Raw genomic sequence first — 17,973 nt, 5'->3', positions numbered from 1 at the left:
ACAGAAAGGGCAGAAAAACAAACAGAAAAGCAATCCGTTTTCGTCGCACACAGATTTTCAGCTCCGACGTTACGTCCTGTGAGACGTTTGTCGTCTTCCAATATTTGGGAGCAAAATATTTCCCTATATTTAAGGTGGGTGAGAAATTAGCTGCAAATTAACCACTGATATAAGTCGATAGCTCTACACCAAGCTCTGTGCCTTCGTCATTCGTCGTTTACACAAAATTAATTAATTAGTAGTGTCTCACAGTCTGTTGTGCAGTGTCCTGATTTAGCAGCTGAGACATTGTGTGTTAGATCGGATTTTAGCCGACAGTCATCGTAATTTAACTACACATTCATATAATATTAAATATTTCTATAAAATGTGGCACACATTTCTCTTTATTTCTGTTTATATTAATGGAAGGAGTCTCCAGTGTCAGAGGTACAGACTGTAACAGAGAATTATAGGATTTGTGGTTTCTCTGTAAGCTTTTTAACTTTGAAAAGGGAAAAGAGATGCTGCTTAGCACAAGTGACAGGAAGGAAAGACAGGAGGAAATTAGTTTAAAGGATAATAATAATAATAATAATAATAATAATAATAATAATAATAATAATAATAATAATAATAATAATAATAATAATAATATAGTCTGGGCAGTCGTGGCCTAATGGTTAGAGAGTCTGACTCGTAACCCGAAGGTTGTGGTTTCGAGTCTCTGGCCGGCCATGACTGAGGCGCCCTTGAGCAAGGCACCGAACCCCCCCCCAACTGCTCCCTGGGCGCCGCAGCATAAATGGCTGCCCACTGCTCCGGGTGTGTGTTCATGGTGTGTGTGTGTGTTCACTGCTGTGTGTGTGCGTGTGCACTTTGGATGTGTTAAATGCAGAGAACAAATTCTGAGTATGGGTCACCGAACTTAGCCGTATGTCACGTCACTTCACTTCAGTTATGTGCAGTTATGAGCAGTTATCTGACTTTATCAGATTTTAGCCAACAGACATCTTAATTTAACTAAACTTTAATATAATATTGGGTATTTGGAATCGATCTCATTTTTATTATTGTTTTATTATTGTTTACATTTTGCAATAGCACAAATCTGGCATCCCTGGTAGCTTATTCGGCGATACGGCACATTTATTTGCTTCAGTCTTATAATCCGGTCACAGTGCTGTGCTAATGTTAGCTTGTGTTTGTTTTTATCCATTATACTATTTTTTTACCTTCGCATTAGAAGAAGCCTTTATTTTGTCACAAATACATTACAGCACAGTCCTTCACATAGGTTTTTGGAGGTCGGGGTCAGAGCACAGGGTCAGACATGATACAGAACCGTTGGAGCAGAGAGGCTTAAGGGCCTTGCTCGAGGGCCCAACAGTGGCAGCTTGGCAGTGCTAAGGCTCGAACCCTGATCAACAAAAAGAGTACACTGTACATAATGCCGGTAGGAAACATACCTGCAGGACATTTTTTCATATCTGTGACACACACGGTATCTTGCGTCTTGTTTAATTAGCGCCATTTCCGGATGCACGTTTCCCACTGGCGGGGTCGTGTGTGCTCACTCCTACTCTTCTGTAACGAGAGCTGACGTAGCACGTGTACCCACGATTCATTGTGCTCTGTGTATCTCTGCAGAATGAAACGTTCTGAGACCTCTTCGAACTCTGTCACCTTCATTTAACGGAACAACCGAACACAACCAGAGTAAAACGGCTACATATGTACAAGATGACATCTCATATCTAAAAACAGTCCGACAGTCAGAACTGGCTTCTACTGAGCTGCAGAAAAGAGCATCTTGTCACTTCAGAAACATGAAGGTTGTGTTTATTCTCGTCTCTTCGCTCATGGCGGTCCGAGTCTCATGCTAGTTTTACCGGCCATCTGTCTGAGAAACATTCAGGGTTCAATCTCATAGTAAATAAATAAATAAATAAATAAATAAATAAATAAATAAATAAAAGAAGCCTGTGCTTTTAACCAACACATTATACTGCGCTCCTTACGTGTACATCACGTTTTTCAAGATGCTTTTCTTCAGACTTCAGGCAAATCTCCACTCAGAGATTTATTCTGTATTATATCTATTTATTATTACTGCTGTCATTAAAGCACCGATTGCTCAAATCTAATTGGTCGGAAGGTGTCGATTAGTTTTCTTTTACGGCAGCGCTGTCGGTTTCTATACTGTAGCATGAGGGACGCGTTTTAAGGACGGCGGGAAACGTGTGGAATCGTAGACGTGGTGCATGGTGATTTCTGTATTTATGGTTATTTCTGTTTACTTCACCTTCATGGAAAAGGAGTCTCCAGGTACAGAGGTACAGAGGTGTAGACCGTACCAGAGAGATTCGGGTCTTGTAGTTTCTCTGTTGTTCTGTGATAACTGGAGGAAATTAGTTTCCAGGTTTCACTCAAACGTTGATCTTTTTTCTATATCATTGGAGCTATTGCTAATAGAAATAATCACCTTGTTGCCTCCTTTTATCTCAAGTCAAGTCAAGAAGCTTTTATTGTCATCACAACCATATAGAGCTGTTACAGTACACAGTGACATGAGACGACGTTTCTCCAGGATCAGGGTGCTACATAACACAAAGACAGGGCTGAGGACATGTAAGTAGTCTTTGCCACATAAAGTGCAACTGTGCAACCTGGTGCAAACAGTGCAGGACAAGACAGACAAGACAGTGCAGGACAAGACAAACAAGACAGTGCAGGACAAGACAAACAAGACAGTGCAGGACAAGACAGACAAGACAGTACAGGACAAGACAGACAAGACAGTGCAGGACAAAAGACAGTGCAGGACAAAAGACAGTGCACGATAAAAGACAGTGTAGGATAAAAGACAGTGCAGGATAAAAGATAGTGCAGGGCAAATGACAGTGCAGGACAAAAGACAGTGCAGGATAAAAGACAGTGCAGGATAAAAGACAGTGCAGGGCAAAAGACAGTGCAGGACAAGACAAACAAGACAGTGCAGGACAAAAGACAGTGCAGGATAAAAGACAGTGCAGGATAAAAGACAGTGCAGGGCAAAAGACAGTGCAGGACAAGAAAAACAAGACAGTGCAGGACAAAAGACAGTGCAGGATAAAAGACAGTGCAGGACAAAAGACAGTGCAGGGCAAAAGACAGTGCAGGGCAAAAGACAGTGCAGGACAAGATAAACAAGACAGTGCAGGACAAGACAAACAAGACAGTGCAGGACAAGACAAACAAGACTGTGCAGGACAAAAGACAGTGCAGGGCAAAAGACAGTGCAGGACAAGACAAACAAGACAGTGCAGGACAAAAGACAGTGCAAGGCAAAAGACAGTGCAGGACAAGACAAACAAGACAGTGCAGGACAAAAGACAGTGCAGGACAAAAAACAGTGCAGACAAAGTTACAAGACAATAGAAAAAGTACAAAAAATGCAATACACAAAAGACAATAAACAGTAACAGAAACAGCGCCGACCGTCCGGTGTTTTCTTAAATTAATAAAATGAACTTTTGTATTTGTAAAAATGATTAAAAATGATGAACTTCGTATGTTAACATTTACTTCTAGGAATCTCATTTTAAAGGGATCAAATTATCCTGCTTTTCTTTTGGAAAGCAAGGTTTCACAAAATCCTGACTGCAGCTTAATTTAATGAAATTAAATACAAAGCTGAATATTTATTCAGGTCTATATGAACAAAATATACCTACAGTATGTGGTCTTGCTTTGCAAGCCATAGTGAAAAGACTTCGAAGACCCAACACCATATGAGCAATAACGCTCAGCCGGTTTCTTACATGTTCCTCTTGCACTTTTGCTAGAGAAATTTCTCTGCTGCTACTATAAAAGTATATTTCGTTACAAATTATGCTTGCACTAGCACAAGAGGTGGGTTGAAAGACTGACAATGTAATATGTATAAATACTGAATGATTTGAAAGACTTCAGTTTAGGAAAAACTGAATCCACTTTATTGGAAACGTATATCAAAGCCTTTAGTTTGTAAATTAATCTTTTAGCAGGATGGGAGTCATTTCAATCTTTTCCGAGCATCAGAAAAAATGATCAGTTAGCGTAGAGTACGGTGTTGTGATGCTGCTCATGTAGGCACTGACATTCACTGTATGTTAAAACAATAAAGCCTGAATGGAAAGACAGCAATAAATAAATAAATAAATAAATAAATAAATAAATAAATAAATAAATAAATAAATAAATAAGAAAGACACGGAACATTTCAGCTGACATTTTGTGTTCCACCACTGGCCTGTAGCTGGCTTGTAGTCCAAGCACAGGAGCATCACTATTCCTGCCAACACCAGGTCAAACCTGTTGCCAAGGCAACCATAGCCCATTAAAATGGTGTGTGCACTCAACGGGACTATAGGGAATAGGGATTCTGATGTTTTTCACTCTTTATTCATTTACTCGTACTGTAGTTTTGTAGATTCTACTAAAAGAATGAAGAAAATGTGTTTGCTGTAATCATGAAAGGAATCATCCACAAGATGGGAAACTGTGAATGCACTGACTTTTGTCTGTGAAGATCATTATGGCAGGGAGTTTATCTAAAAATATTAGTCTCTAAGGCACTGGCATAACAAAAGTAGTGTAGGAATGTGACAGAATGCTTGTTAACACAGGTATTCAAGCAGATATCAGCATCCCCACAGCTCATGCTTTCTCCTTTGTCAACAGAATTTGTATGCTTTTGCACACTTCCCCTTTGGGAAGCTACACACTGCAACTCCTGCAATGCATCACCCATGGGATTTGTCATCTTACCACTTTACATATTCAAATGATATTTTAGATTTGATGTCACTCATTACAAAAAAAACAGCTGTAGTAAATGCTCGTACACGCTTCACAATTCTTCAGCGACTACAAAAGTTATTAGAGGAAACTGTTCAGTAATTAACACAGCAGCACAATACAAAACTGTGGAGAAGTAGGAATCATGAATCTAAGACATTTCCAGTTCAAATGGATTGTAAAATCATAAGTTCTGAAGCCTAATGATTTGTTTGTGTTCTGCAACACCATGTAATGCATGCGTCTCAAAGACAGGTACTGTAAATGCCCATGAGAAGAATGTGCATTATTTTAACAGGACATTTCCTTAACAGAGCGTTTTTGCAAATTGTGAGACCCACACAATATTCAACCCCTCAGCATTTACCCCAAGATGCAAAGCAAACCTCACTGAAGACCTCAATCTTGTTGTCTTCAGCTATAACTTCAAAGCATTTTCATTCAAGGGTGTTGCTTTAAGTAGTTCACTGTCTGAATAGCTTTGTGACTCCCAGGGGGACGTAGCTGCTATCTGCTGCTTTCTGGCCAAAGATTTTGAGAAAAGTTCGTGTTCATTTTGAAAGGGTTGTGTTGTGCTTTAAATGTATAATGGAGCAGAACTAGATTCCGGATGCATCGAGGGTAAAGCACATGAAATGGGATCAGGTTAAAGGAGAGGATACAATTCTTTGAATAGTCGGCGGTGTTCTTGAAAGAGATGCTTAAGGTAAGCGATCATTCCATCGGTGACATTAGCTGAAAACTCCACGATAATACTCAAAACAATGCCAAAGTTTGTCTCCCTTAGATACTGTATGTCATTAAATAAATAAGTATAAATATTTGAAATATCAGATTTCAAGGGCCATTACAGCCCCTTGGCTTTCTAATGTCAAGTGAATAGTTCAAACAGACTGTCAATGAATCCTGTATCATTTTGAGAATGAAACAATAAAAAAAATTCATAGTAATTAAGTGCGAGGAAAAGATAAAGATAAAGACAACCAAGGTTAGAATTGCTTTGAATCCAGCGGGTTGTAGGCTTCCAATTCATCACAGTACACTTGCAAAGCACTGCTTTCATTTCAAAACAAATCATGTTCTTTAAAGCAAATTCCACCCCAAACATCTTCAGAAACATTAGCGTGGCCACAGAAACCACATACTGACAAATATCTTACTTTATTAATCAGGAAGTTCAAGGTTTCCAGCAAAGGGACATTTACGAATTCATCATTTACAGACACTTGTTAATATGTTCTACTGTAGATGAGTATCATATCTTTCCTCAGTGGATTAGACAACGTCTCAAAAAAAAATAAAAATAAATAAAAAATAGCTCCAAAGAAGGCTTGGATTAGTTGGATGAAGCATTGAGCTTAAGGCATTTCATTTTCACGTTTGTTTGCTACAGCTCTCTCATCTAATTTAGCAACAGCAGACACACATCTCTTCTGCTTGCTCATCTGACACAAAAGACAATTTAGCCATGATGATGACTTTTCTGGATTCATTTCCTGTGTCAGTTTTTACCAAGAGGAGTAAAGATGGCTAACCACTAACCTGCACCACCATCAAGTAAAAGAGTAGATTTAGCAGACCTAAGCAGGGTCCTTGGTGTTTTGCCCTTTATATCATGGAGTCTCTCTGTGTTTTGCAGCTGTGTCAGCAACAAACAGAATGGAAAGGTCTTGCGGTATCTAAACACGGGGAAAAAAAACATGACATAGATATATACAGGTGTCACATTTAATAATTTGATATAAATTCTATACACTGAAATAAAATGATTTTTTTTTTTCGTTTTGTGTTTGCTTTAAGGAACGAACGATTCTGATGCCTTCTTATTCGGACTGTTGCTTGAGTGACAACACGAGAGGACAAGAATCGTGTTGTTAATCGATATCGTTTAATTAGCCGACGGAATAGAGTCAGTTCTTCTGTCTAAGACTTCAGTATATAAAGGAATACACACACACACACACACACACACACACACACAGAGCAGAAGCATGTCTAAGAAGAGACATTGCAGACGAAGAACATGCTTAATTATTCAGAGAGATTCCTGCAACCCATTACATCACATACATTATAGAGCAGCTGAGGTTTCATTTGTGCTCCTGTGCTGCTCTTAAACATTCATCCTCGAACACCAGGTTAACAGCGTCCTTAAGCCCCGCCCCTAAACTCCATTCACACCAGATAAACGCAACGGCAGAATTATCTTCATAGGACCGTTACGCATCAGGTTCGATCTGGTAAATGAAGAACCTTAGACCTGTTCTGGCTTTACAGCGAGAACCTAAAGTCGTCCTCTTGTTCTAGCAAGTGATACTTCTGATAAAGCATTAAGCTTTATCTTTAATAATAGGCTTTAACGATACGCTAAATGACTATATCATTTCGTATAAATGACTGTGAGGTTTCTAACATTCTATTCTGTAGAAGTCTGTAAGCTCCTAAAGACTGCAACCTCCACAGACTGACTGACTGCTGACTGACTCTCAGCCTCCTCTTCTTATATAATATACTACACCTACCTACATTCTATAATATTTTCTGAAAGGCTATTCTGTGGAAATCATTTCTACTTATTTCTATTGTAAGTCTACAAGCTTGAGGAGACTTCAACTGGCTCTTAGCCTCTTTGAGTATTTATATATATATATTCTATAATAGACCTATATTCTTTACATTCATTCTTTTTCTACCGCTTATCCGAACTACCTCGGGTCACGGGGAGCCTGTGTCTATCTCAGGCGTCATCGGGCATCGAGGCAGGATACACCCTGAATGGAGTGCCAACCCATCGCAGAGCACACACACACTCTCATTCTCTCACACACTCACACACTACGGACAATTTACCAGAGATGCCAATCAACCTACCATGCACGTCTTTGGACCGGAGGAGGAAACCGGAGTACCCGGAGGAAACCCCCGAGGCACGGGGAGAACATGCAAACTCCACACACACAAGGCGGAGGCGGGAATCGAACCCCCAACCATGGAGGTGTGAGCCGAACGTGCTACCCACTAAGCCACCGTGCCCCCCACTCTGATATATACTATTCTATATAATATTATATGTAATTCCATCCTGTAACATTTTATTCTTGTCAATGCTGTTCTATTATATTTCACTCTATTCTGTTTTATCCTGCTCTGGTCTATAACGTTATATATTATAGCAATATAGCATTTTATTCTATTTTATTCTTCTCCATTATATTGTACTCTATTGTATTCTATACTATTTTAGTGTCTTCTCTTCTGTTCCATTATCCAATATGGTATATACTATAAAACTTTCTATTCAATCAGTTCTATTCTACTCTATTCGACTCTAGCATATTCTACACCTTCTGTGTAACACAGACAATCTAATCATGGTGTTTACAGGAGTGTGAATAAAACCGAGTCATTTAGAGGTGTTTAATGTGTTTTTTCTTGCATGAAACACACTGCTGCTTCTTTCCTTGTGAAGCTTAACAGGGTAATAAGCTCCCAGTGCTCCTTCGGCTCTGAGATAATTATTCGTCGCTTTTCGTTCTTTCGGTCTCCGTCTATTTATTTAGTTATCTGTTTGTTTATGTATTTCATTTCTGACACTTGAACTCACAGGAAAACACCAAGAGATAAACGTCTCACCTCCATGCTGGTCAGGTTGCATCTGTGAGTTCCTGCGAACCAGCCGTCGGTGGAACACTGATCAATATCCACATCCTGTAGGCTGATATCCAAACGAACAACTCCCCTACGAGAGAGAGAGAGAGAGAGAGAGAGAGAGAGAGAGAGAGAGATCAATTAGGACCTCAGGAGCAGAGAAGGCAAGTCAATCAGCTGGAACAACATAAATGTCTTAAGTGAAATGTAAGCTTCGCTCCACCAAGCATTCTCAGTCCTTACGGCTGCTATCAGGCGCTAAATGTGTCGCCTGAAGCCTGAAAGGTTCTGTAGGGAGAGACAAAGCATGAGAGCCATGATAGACTTACAGAAACATGCACACACACACACACACACACACACACACACACACACACACACACACACACACACACACACACACACACACACACACACTTCACATATTAGACAACTATTCCCTAATGAAAATTAAAATAAATATTTAAGGAATCATGAGGTCGTGTGATCATATTGATTTTATTCCTCACTCACAGGGCTGGACAACAAAAATGTGGTTTTGTAATCTTTTTTTGTTGTAACTTTTGATGTCAGGAGAATTAAAAGAGAGAGAGAGAGAGAGAGGGGGGGGGCAGAGAGAGAGAGAGAGAGAGAGAGAAAAAGAGACAGAGAGATAGAGAGAGATAGAGTAGCGCACGTGTAGTAGACGAGATCTAGATCGAGATATTCTCAGTCTCTCTCTCTCTCAACTGGACTTCTATCCTTCTCAGCTATCGCTCTCTTTCTGTGTTCTCTCTCTCTCTCTCCCTTTCTTTCTCTCTCTCGCTCTCTCTCTCTCCCTTCTCTCTCCTCTCTCATCTCTCTCTCTCTCTCTCTGTCTCTCCTCATCTCTCTCTCTCTCCCGCTCTCTCTCTCTCTTCTCTCACTTCTCTCATCTCTCTCTCTCCCTTTCTCTCTCTCTCCTCTCTCTCTCCCTCTCTCCCTTTCTTCTCTTCTCTCTCTTTTTCTCTCTCTCTCTCTCTCCCCCTCTCTCCTTCTCTCTCTCTCTCTCTCTCTCTCTCTCTCTCTCATCTCGCTCCCTCTTCTTTGCGCTTTTCCTTCCGGGCCCCCTCCTCTTTACCCTCCCCTTCCCTTGCTTTCCACCACCCCCCCACACACACACACCCCCCCCCCCACACACACACACACACACACACACACACACACACACACACGTTCTGTCAGATGAATTCACATTCAAGAATATAAAAGACCAACATTTATCACACACATGCTCGCCAACTCCTACCACAAGACTCCGCCCTCCTTCTCATGTGATACTTAGCCACGCCCCCTGTCCCTAGCCAGCAATGTGACAGCAATGTGACAGGTTTGTAAAGCTGCATTTAAACTGCATGAGTGAAGGAAGTGCTTTGTAATGAGGTCTGATTTCAGTGAAGAGGAGTGAAGTGTGTCTGTTTATGAGTTTCTATTATTAATGTCCTTCACCCCTCAGTGCTGCTGCAGATCGTTAGACATCCCATAATGCTCTCAGGTCAATAAAACGCCACCCAGGGAGCCACCCAATGAGGGAGAAAGAAAACAAGGAAAGATATGTACGTATGTAGATAGATAGATAGATAGATAGATAGATAGATAGATAGATAGATAGATAGATAGATAGATAGATAGATAGATAGATAGATAGATAGATAGATAGATAGATAGATAGATAGATAGATAGATAGAGACTGCTAACCACTTTAACATGTTCCTCTGTGATTTGAACACTGTTCTTTTTCAGTCACATGCTGTTCCCAGGTACAGAGTGTAACTGTGCTGAGTGTAAAGCTCCAGTGCTGTGAGACTGGGCTGTGACAGCACGTCTCTCCCTGCATGTGTTCACAACCTCACACTCACACTCACGCTCACGCTCACTGACACAATCACACTCGCGCTCACGCTCACTCACACATACCATATTCCTAACACACATACACACACCTCATATTCCTAACACACATACACACACCTCATATTCCTAACACACATACACACACCTCATATTCCTAACACACATACACACACACCTCATATTCCTAACACACATACACACACACCTCATATTCCTAACACACATACACACACCTCATATTCCTAACACACATACACACACACACCTCATATTCCTAACACACATACACACACACACCTCATATTCCTAACACACATACACACACCTCATATTCCTAACACACATGCACACACATATCATATACTTAACACTCAACCCATATACCTAACACCCTAAGGTCCCCAACCTTTTTTTCGCGACGGACCGGTCAAAGTTTGGTCATTTTACCGCGGCCCGCTGGGGGTGGGGGGTGGGTGGTGGCGGCTATACAATTAAATTAAAATTAATAATTTTAATTTAATTGTATTTAAACATGCCTTTTTAACTCACTACAACGCTAAATCTATGAGAACCCTGAGCTTGTTTCTTTACAACGAGACGGTTCCATCTGGGGTAATAGGAGACAATGACACACGAAGTGTGTCGCTTATGTCCAGTTTATTCCGTTGTTTTGTTTCGGTTGCCGTCACTGCAGAAATCCCCGCTTCACACAGATAGCATGTCGGAAATGACGATAGGGATGTAAGTGCTGTGGTGACAATCTCAGGGTATTCTGCCATGACTTTAATCCAGAACACCGGCAGAGTTTCTAACTTTCTAACGACGTCTGTTTCGTGCTCATTGTTGCTAATTTGTGGGTTAAATTTGAGCAAACACAATATACACGTACACCAAGCACTGTTAAACATGACAAAGTACCGGTGAACAGAGAGAAGAGCGATACACACCTTCTCTCTCCACCAAAGCTACAACACCACTGCCGCTCACAGCCGCTCAGCTCCAGACGTCACCTAAACCCGGCCCGAGATTACGATATTTTGCGCATGCGCGGTATCGGTGCGGCTTTAGGTCACGTCTCTCAGCTACCGGTTAACCTCTCGTCCATGGAAAGTCACACAAACCCGAGAGAAATACACCACAGTAAATAAAATGGGAATAATTTAATGTTCCTTGGGCGGCCCGGTACCATTGGGTTGGGGACCACTGCCCTAACACACACACCTTATACCTAACACTCACCCCATATACCTAATGCACTAACACACACACACACACACACACACACACACACCATATACGTAACACACAGAGAGCTTAGTGCATCTGCTCTTGTGCAACTTTGAGCGTGGCCTTGCCTGAGGGCTTTCTGACCTCACTTTACTCCACTCTCTTTGTTTCTCTGAGTGCCTCACACACACCCACACACACACACACACACACACACACACACACACACACACACACACACACACACACACACACACACACACATACACACCCACAAACACACACACACACACTAACACACACACACACACACACACACAAACACAAATACACAGCTTGGTTGCCATTCTCCAATAACAGCACATCCTGAAGTCTTTTAATCCTCATAATTTGACTATGATGAGATTTTTACTAATTAAGGAACAGCACGTCAACCTTTATAACCAATTTAAACAGTAGCTATATTTAATATTGTACAACATCCAAGAAGCACTCATCACGTCATAGCAAACAAACAGTCATCACCTCATCACTTTAACTATGCTCTCATTTTTAACCAGTTTACAAGTTCCTGTTATAAAACACTTGACCCTGGAATCTCCTTCCATAAATGTTACTTATCTTCATTTACCAGTACACCGATACTCCAGTAAGTGACTTCTGGGACTTTTTCATTCAGTATAAAGCAGCGTCTGTTGTCGTGTCTGTGAGTCTGATCTAAAATAAATCAGGACTCTGTCGTTCTTTCGGTGTGTTTTAGACGTGTGTTTGTCCCTCTGTTGATGATCTTACACTGAATTTTAGTGTTGAAGAGAAATCTGAGCTGCTTTGTAGACAAGATGTTCAATCACCAACACGGACACGATAAAAACAGATGGAAACAACATTTTTTTGCTTGTTACACACACACACACACACACACACACACACACACACACACACACACAGAGTTTGAGAGTTTGACTCCTAACCCTAAGGTTGTGGGTTCGAGTCTCGGGCCGGCAATACCACGACTGAGGTGCCCTTGAGCAAGGCACCGAACCCCCCAACTGCTCCCCGGGCACCACAGCATAAATGGCTGCCCACTGCTCCGGGTGTGTGCTCACGATGTGTGTGTGTGTTCATTGCTGTGTGTGTGCACTTTGGATGGGTTAAATGCAGAGCACGAATTCTGAGTATGGGTCACGTCACTGTCACGGCACCGTCACTGTCACGTCACTGTCACATCACTGTCACGTCACCGTCACTGTCACACACACAAACATGGTGGGGTCTAAAGATCTGAGCCCACAATGAGAATCTGGGATTTTCTTGCTAAAGGTTTTAGTAAATGCTTAATATCTCAAATGTTTAACATTCAAAATTCTGCACTATTTTTTGCTCCTAAAATTAAATCCAAGCAAACGTGTGATATTGAAAATTGTAACTGCTTTGTACAAAAGGTCACATTTCCCTCATGTCTAATCTCACAGTGGATAAACTGAGTACTGAAAAAACTCTGAAATTCAATTAAATATCTCAAAGACTCCAGTGAGTAAAAAAAAAAACCCCAAAATCTGAAAAACTTAAATTCGAAAAAATGCAAAATCGAAGCATTTCCTTTAAATTAAAAAATCATAATAATAATAAAAATAAAGCAATAAAAAAAATGACATGTTAAGCTGCTACACTTGCAATTAAAAAATGTTGCACACAAGAAACCAGTACAGAAAATAAGCGATAAAATGATTACTGTTAAAAAAAATAATAACATTAGCTAAACATCTGGAATAGATTTATTTATTTGCTAAAATGGCAGAAAGCCACATGTTCGTTTTGAAGGATAATTTATTACCGAATGCACTATTACTCTGTCACTATTACATTATTACTGCACATTACTCTGTCACTATTACATTATTACTGCACATTACTCTGTCACTATTACATTATTACTGCACATTACTCTGTCACTATTACATTATTACTGCACATTACTCTGTCACTATTACATTATTACTGCACATTACTCTGTCACTATTACATTATTACTGCACATTACTCTGTCACTATTACATTATTACTGCACATTACTCTGTCACTATTACATTATTACTGCACATTACTCTGTCACTATTACATTATTACTGCACATTACTCTGTCACTATTACATTATTACTGCACATTATTCGTTCCTTCAGTATTGACTGTTAAGAAAGAGTCTTTAATGCAGCTGTTTTCAAGCCAGAAACCACTACAAATGGCTGCCGTAAGCAAAGTCCCCCCATGTGGGCTTGGGTTATTTGGTTTTTACCGCACCGCTGGAGGCTCACTTTTCAAGCGTTCCTGCTTCTGGTGCATCTGTTCTCATGTGTGGAGATAAATCAGGTGTCAGAAGCAGCAGCAGGAACTTTTCCTCCAAATATATAATTACATTCATCTATTGCAACCGGATGAGATGAATCCTAATAATAAATAAAAGTCTTTTCTGAGATTTTGAACATAGCATGAGATTTTTTCCTAGACATGTATTATATAAAACTCTCATTTGTTTCATTCATTTCTTCACATTTCTTCGTGATACACACTGTTTATTGTAGGAGAGCGTCGTGTATCATCGGCATATCGCCCATACAACACTACTATCGATTTGCTTTGTAAAAAAAAGAAATATATTTATTACTAGATTCATAATTGAGAGAGATTCTACTAGCACACAACACAACACAACACGACACAACACAACACAAATCACCTGCATTGCTATTGCTTAGAATCGCAGAGCAGTCGCCGGAGCCACAAAGCTTTCACAACAATTTGTGTTTTGATGTGTAACCACAAAAATAGATAATTTCTTATTTAACAGGCAAATTTTATTACATTTTTATTTTATTTCCCTCCTCTTTTTGTTGTGTCTGTCTTCATCGTTGGACGTCTTCATCACGTCTCACACCACAGTGGTGTTAATATGGAGCTCATATAAAAGTAGACACTCAGGACTTTAAGAATGTGTAGAGGTTCATCACTGTTTCTGTTTTTCTCTACGATACTAGAGGTGATATTTTCATGAAAAAGTTCAGATTGTTTTTTCTCCACACAGATGTTTGTATCTTCAGAGTAAATGTTGATATCAAACCCATTTCTGCTCTCTGAGAAGCTCCGAGCGTTTGTTCATCTAAAAAGCAGCTCAGATTTCTCTTCAACACTAAAATTCAGTGTAAGAACATCAACAGAGGGACAAACACATGTCTAAAACACACAGAGAGAACGACAAGAGTCCTGATTTATTTTACATCAGACTCACAGACTGTCAGGGATCAGCGCGGATCTGTCAGGGATCAGCGCAGACTTTTGCCCATGTGCGTTTGTTGTTGTTTTTGTCACGTGACTGCCCCGCCTCCGTCTGCTCCTCCCGGTCATCACACCTGTTCCTCATTGTGTGTGATTGTCCTTTTGTGTATTTATGAGTATTTATTAATAGTAGTTTTGTGTGTAATATAGTAATATACTTTGGTTCCCCGTGTAGTGTGGATTATGTTTGTCTTCCTTATGTATTAAACCCCTTTCATTTGAAGCTATCCTGCGAACGGGTCTGTCTCCAATCCTTCCGGATCCGGGGGACTGACACAGACACAACATCAGACGATTCTTTATACTGAATGAAAACATCCCAGAAGTCACTTTCCTTTCTGCTGGGACTTTTATTTGAATAGTTCCGACCTTCGTTTGCACTCTGTCGATGTCACCGTGCTCTCTATGTTGAGAGAGAAAGTGCCCTGCAGAGTAAAGATCTTCTCGGGTCTAAAAAGAACCCGACCCGAAGTGACCCAAATCACTTTTTACCTGAACCAGACGTGCATATATATATATATATTTTTTTTTTTTTTTTTTTTTTTTTTTTATCGTCTCTAAAAAACTCGAGTCCGACCCGACGGCAATTTTTTTAACCCGACTGGACCCGAATGTTACTAGTGTAACCGCTACAGCGTGGATTCAAAATTGATTGACAGGTCTGTTTCAATGAAAATTACCTTACAGCCAGTCACACAATGTCGCAAGTGGTCTTGGCAAACAGAGGACAGGTTGGAAATTGACTCGAGTCGATGCACACACACGCGAGATACAGTAGTTCGGGTCTTCTCGAGTCCGTTCGCTAAAAACACATTCATTTTAAATTACCCGAGACCCGATGCCGCTATTATTATACCCGAACCGTGTCCGAGGCACACGTGAAACTTTTAGACTCGAACCCGCTCGGGTCTCGGGTCGGACCTCGGGTTTACGGATCTAAGTGGACCCGTAAAGACCTGTACTGTAGACTCGCCATGTTTAAAAAACTGACATCTGGTTCATTTTGAATTTGTTCATCCATTTCTGCTCTCATCCTCACTGAGCCTCCTCTCTGCCAGAGAGTCAGAGTGGCCATATGGTCCCCATGCCGGGGGAGTTCGAGGAGACGGCGGGGAAGCCCGCACTCCACCGGCCGTGTTTAGCAAGTGGGAAATGAGTGCAAGAGAGCGTAGCAGCATAAGGTTTTGGGCTGGTATTACAGTACTCCTCACCACGTCTGGAGTCTGATAAGAAATGACTGCTTGAAGGAATAAAACATGACAGGATGTGCTATTATATAGAAAAGATAAGAAATCAAACACATTTACCGTCAACACCTCCGGGGGAAGTGAGAGGAAGAGGGAATTTGCTTGATTGTAATATTTTTATTTTCAAAGAATGACACACTTTTTCTTTTATAGTTACGTTCAATGTTGTACAATAACAATGAACTCAAACAAGTTAGCTCCTGTTACCGTGTGGGTTAAAGCAGTTTATAGATGCTTTGTAAACAATATCGTAGCACACGTGGATGAAAACGTGGAAACACTGCAGAGGAATGGATCTATATAAAACCTATAACAGTTCCATTAGTTGCTTCATATACACACCTAAAAGTTATGGCCCTAGGAAAACATCTCACACTGCTACATATAGTACAGAAAACGGGAGGTGATACAACACAATTCATTTAATTATCGAGGCACTTATATAGACAAAGTACATCGCTTTCTAAGGGTTCCATGTAGACCATTGGGGAGGGGGGGGGTAGTTTGACTTTGCTTACTGGTCAAGTACAATCTTCTACTCAAGATTTATTTGTCAGGGTGTAATGTTCTATGAAGACACTTTAACATACATGGAATGATTCCAGTGTAATTTGTCTGGTTCTGTGTAGTGGAAAAAAGTTCTTTACACTATAAACAGTAATGTCATCAATAAACCTTTTTTTGGATCCATGAAAAACCTTTCAGTAAATGGTTCCTAAAATAATCAGATTTTTCTAACAGAAAAAGACTAAAGAACCTTTTTTTCCTACTTCTTAGAGTCTCAAGGAACCTATGGCTGTGGTTGGCTGGTTTCACTGTGATTGACAGGCGAGTGACAGTCAAACTTTTAAAGCCTCACTGTTGAAGTTTTTTTCTTCTCTTGAAGTCAAAAAACAGAAATTCACAAATTACCTCCGACCCTTAAAAAGCGCTGATACTGGAGACTCTTTACAAAGCACTGACACTGGAGACTCCTTACAAAGCGCTGACACTGGAGACTCCTTACAAAGCGCTGACACTGGAGACTCCTTACAAAGCGCTGACACTGGAGACTCCTTACAAAGCGCTGACACTGGAGACTCCTTACAAAGCGCTGACACTGGAGACTCCTTACAAAGCGCTGACACTGGAGACTCCTTACAAAGCGCTGACACTGGAGACTCCTTACAAAGCGCTGACACTGGAGACTCCTTACAAAGCGCTGACACTGGAGACTCCTTACAAAGCGCTGACACTGGAGACTCCTTACAAAGCACTGACACTGGAGACTCCTTACAAAGCGCTGACACTGGAGACTCTTTACAAAGCGCTGACACTGGAGACTCCTTACAAAGCACTGACACTGGAGACTCTTTACAAAGCACTGACACTGGAGACTCTTTACAAAGCGCTGACACTGGAGACTCTTTACAAAGCGCTGACACTGGAGACTCCTTACAAAGCGCTGACACTGGAGACTCTTTACAAAGCGCTGACACTGGAGACTCCTTACAAAGCGCTGACACTGGAGACTCTTTACAAAGCGCTGACACTGGAGACTCCTTACAAAGCGCTGACACTGGAGACTCCTTACAAAGCGCTGACACTGGAGACTCAAAAAGATTTCTGTTTGATGTAGTTTGCTGGATGTGACACTGGACTGTCATCTTTCACCTGACAGAAATTAAATCGCGATCTGCAGCACAACTGGGAGATGTTTATTGCTTTACTGTTGCTTTGGTGAGAGAAGACAGTAAAGTTGGCAGGTACAGTGTAGGATACAGTGTGTGGCTTCCTGCCATGGACTCTTGTTGCCAAGGGTCATTTAAGTACAGAGTAAAACATGATAGGGCATGCTGTTACAGGAA

General features: G+C 40.8%; 1 protein-coding gene across 2 annotated transcripts in view; it reads right to left on the bottom strand.

The window, feature by feature from the left end:
* Positions 1-17,973, bottom strand: part of gpr158a (G protein-coupled receptor 158a) — a 114,294-nt gene that overhangs the window by 83,626 nt on the left and 12,695 nt on the right. For both annotated transcript variants that reach the window (XM_047811694.1, XM_047811695.1), the window contains exon 2: positions 8,434-8,539. In XM_047811694.1, the coding sequence (XP_047667650.1) occupies positions 8,434-8,539 (106 nt within the window). The remainder of the gene's footprint in view (positions 1-8,433; positions 8,540-17,973) is intronic.

The sequence above is a fragment of the Tachysurus fulvidraco genome, chromosome 3 (genome assembly GCF_022655615.1).
Source record: "Tachysurus fulvidraco isolate hzauxx_2018 chromosome 3, HZAU_PFXX_2.0, whole genome shotgun sequence".
NCBI lineage: Eukaryota > Metazoa > Chordata > Actinopteri > Siluriformes > Bagridae > Tachysurus > Tachysurus fulvidraco.
This window is presented reverse-complemented; position numbering and strand designations above follow the sequence as displayed.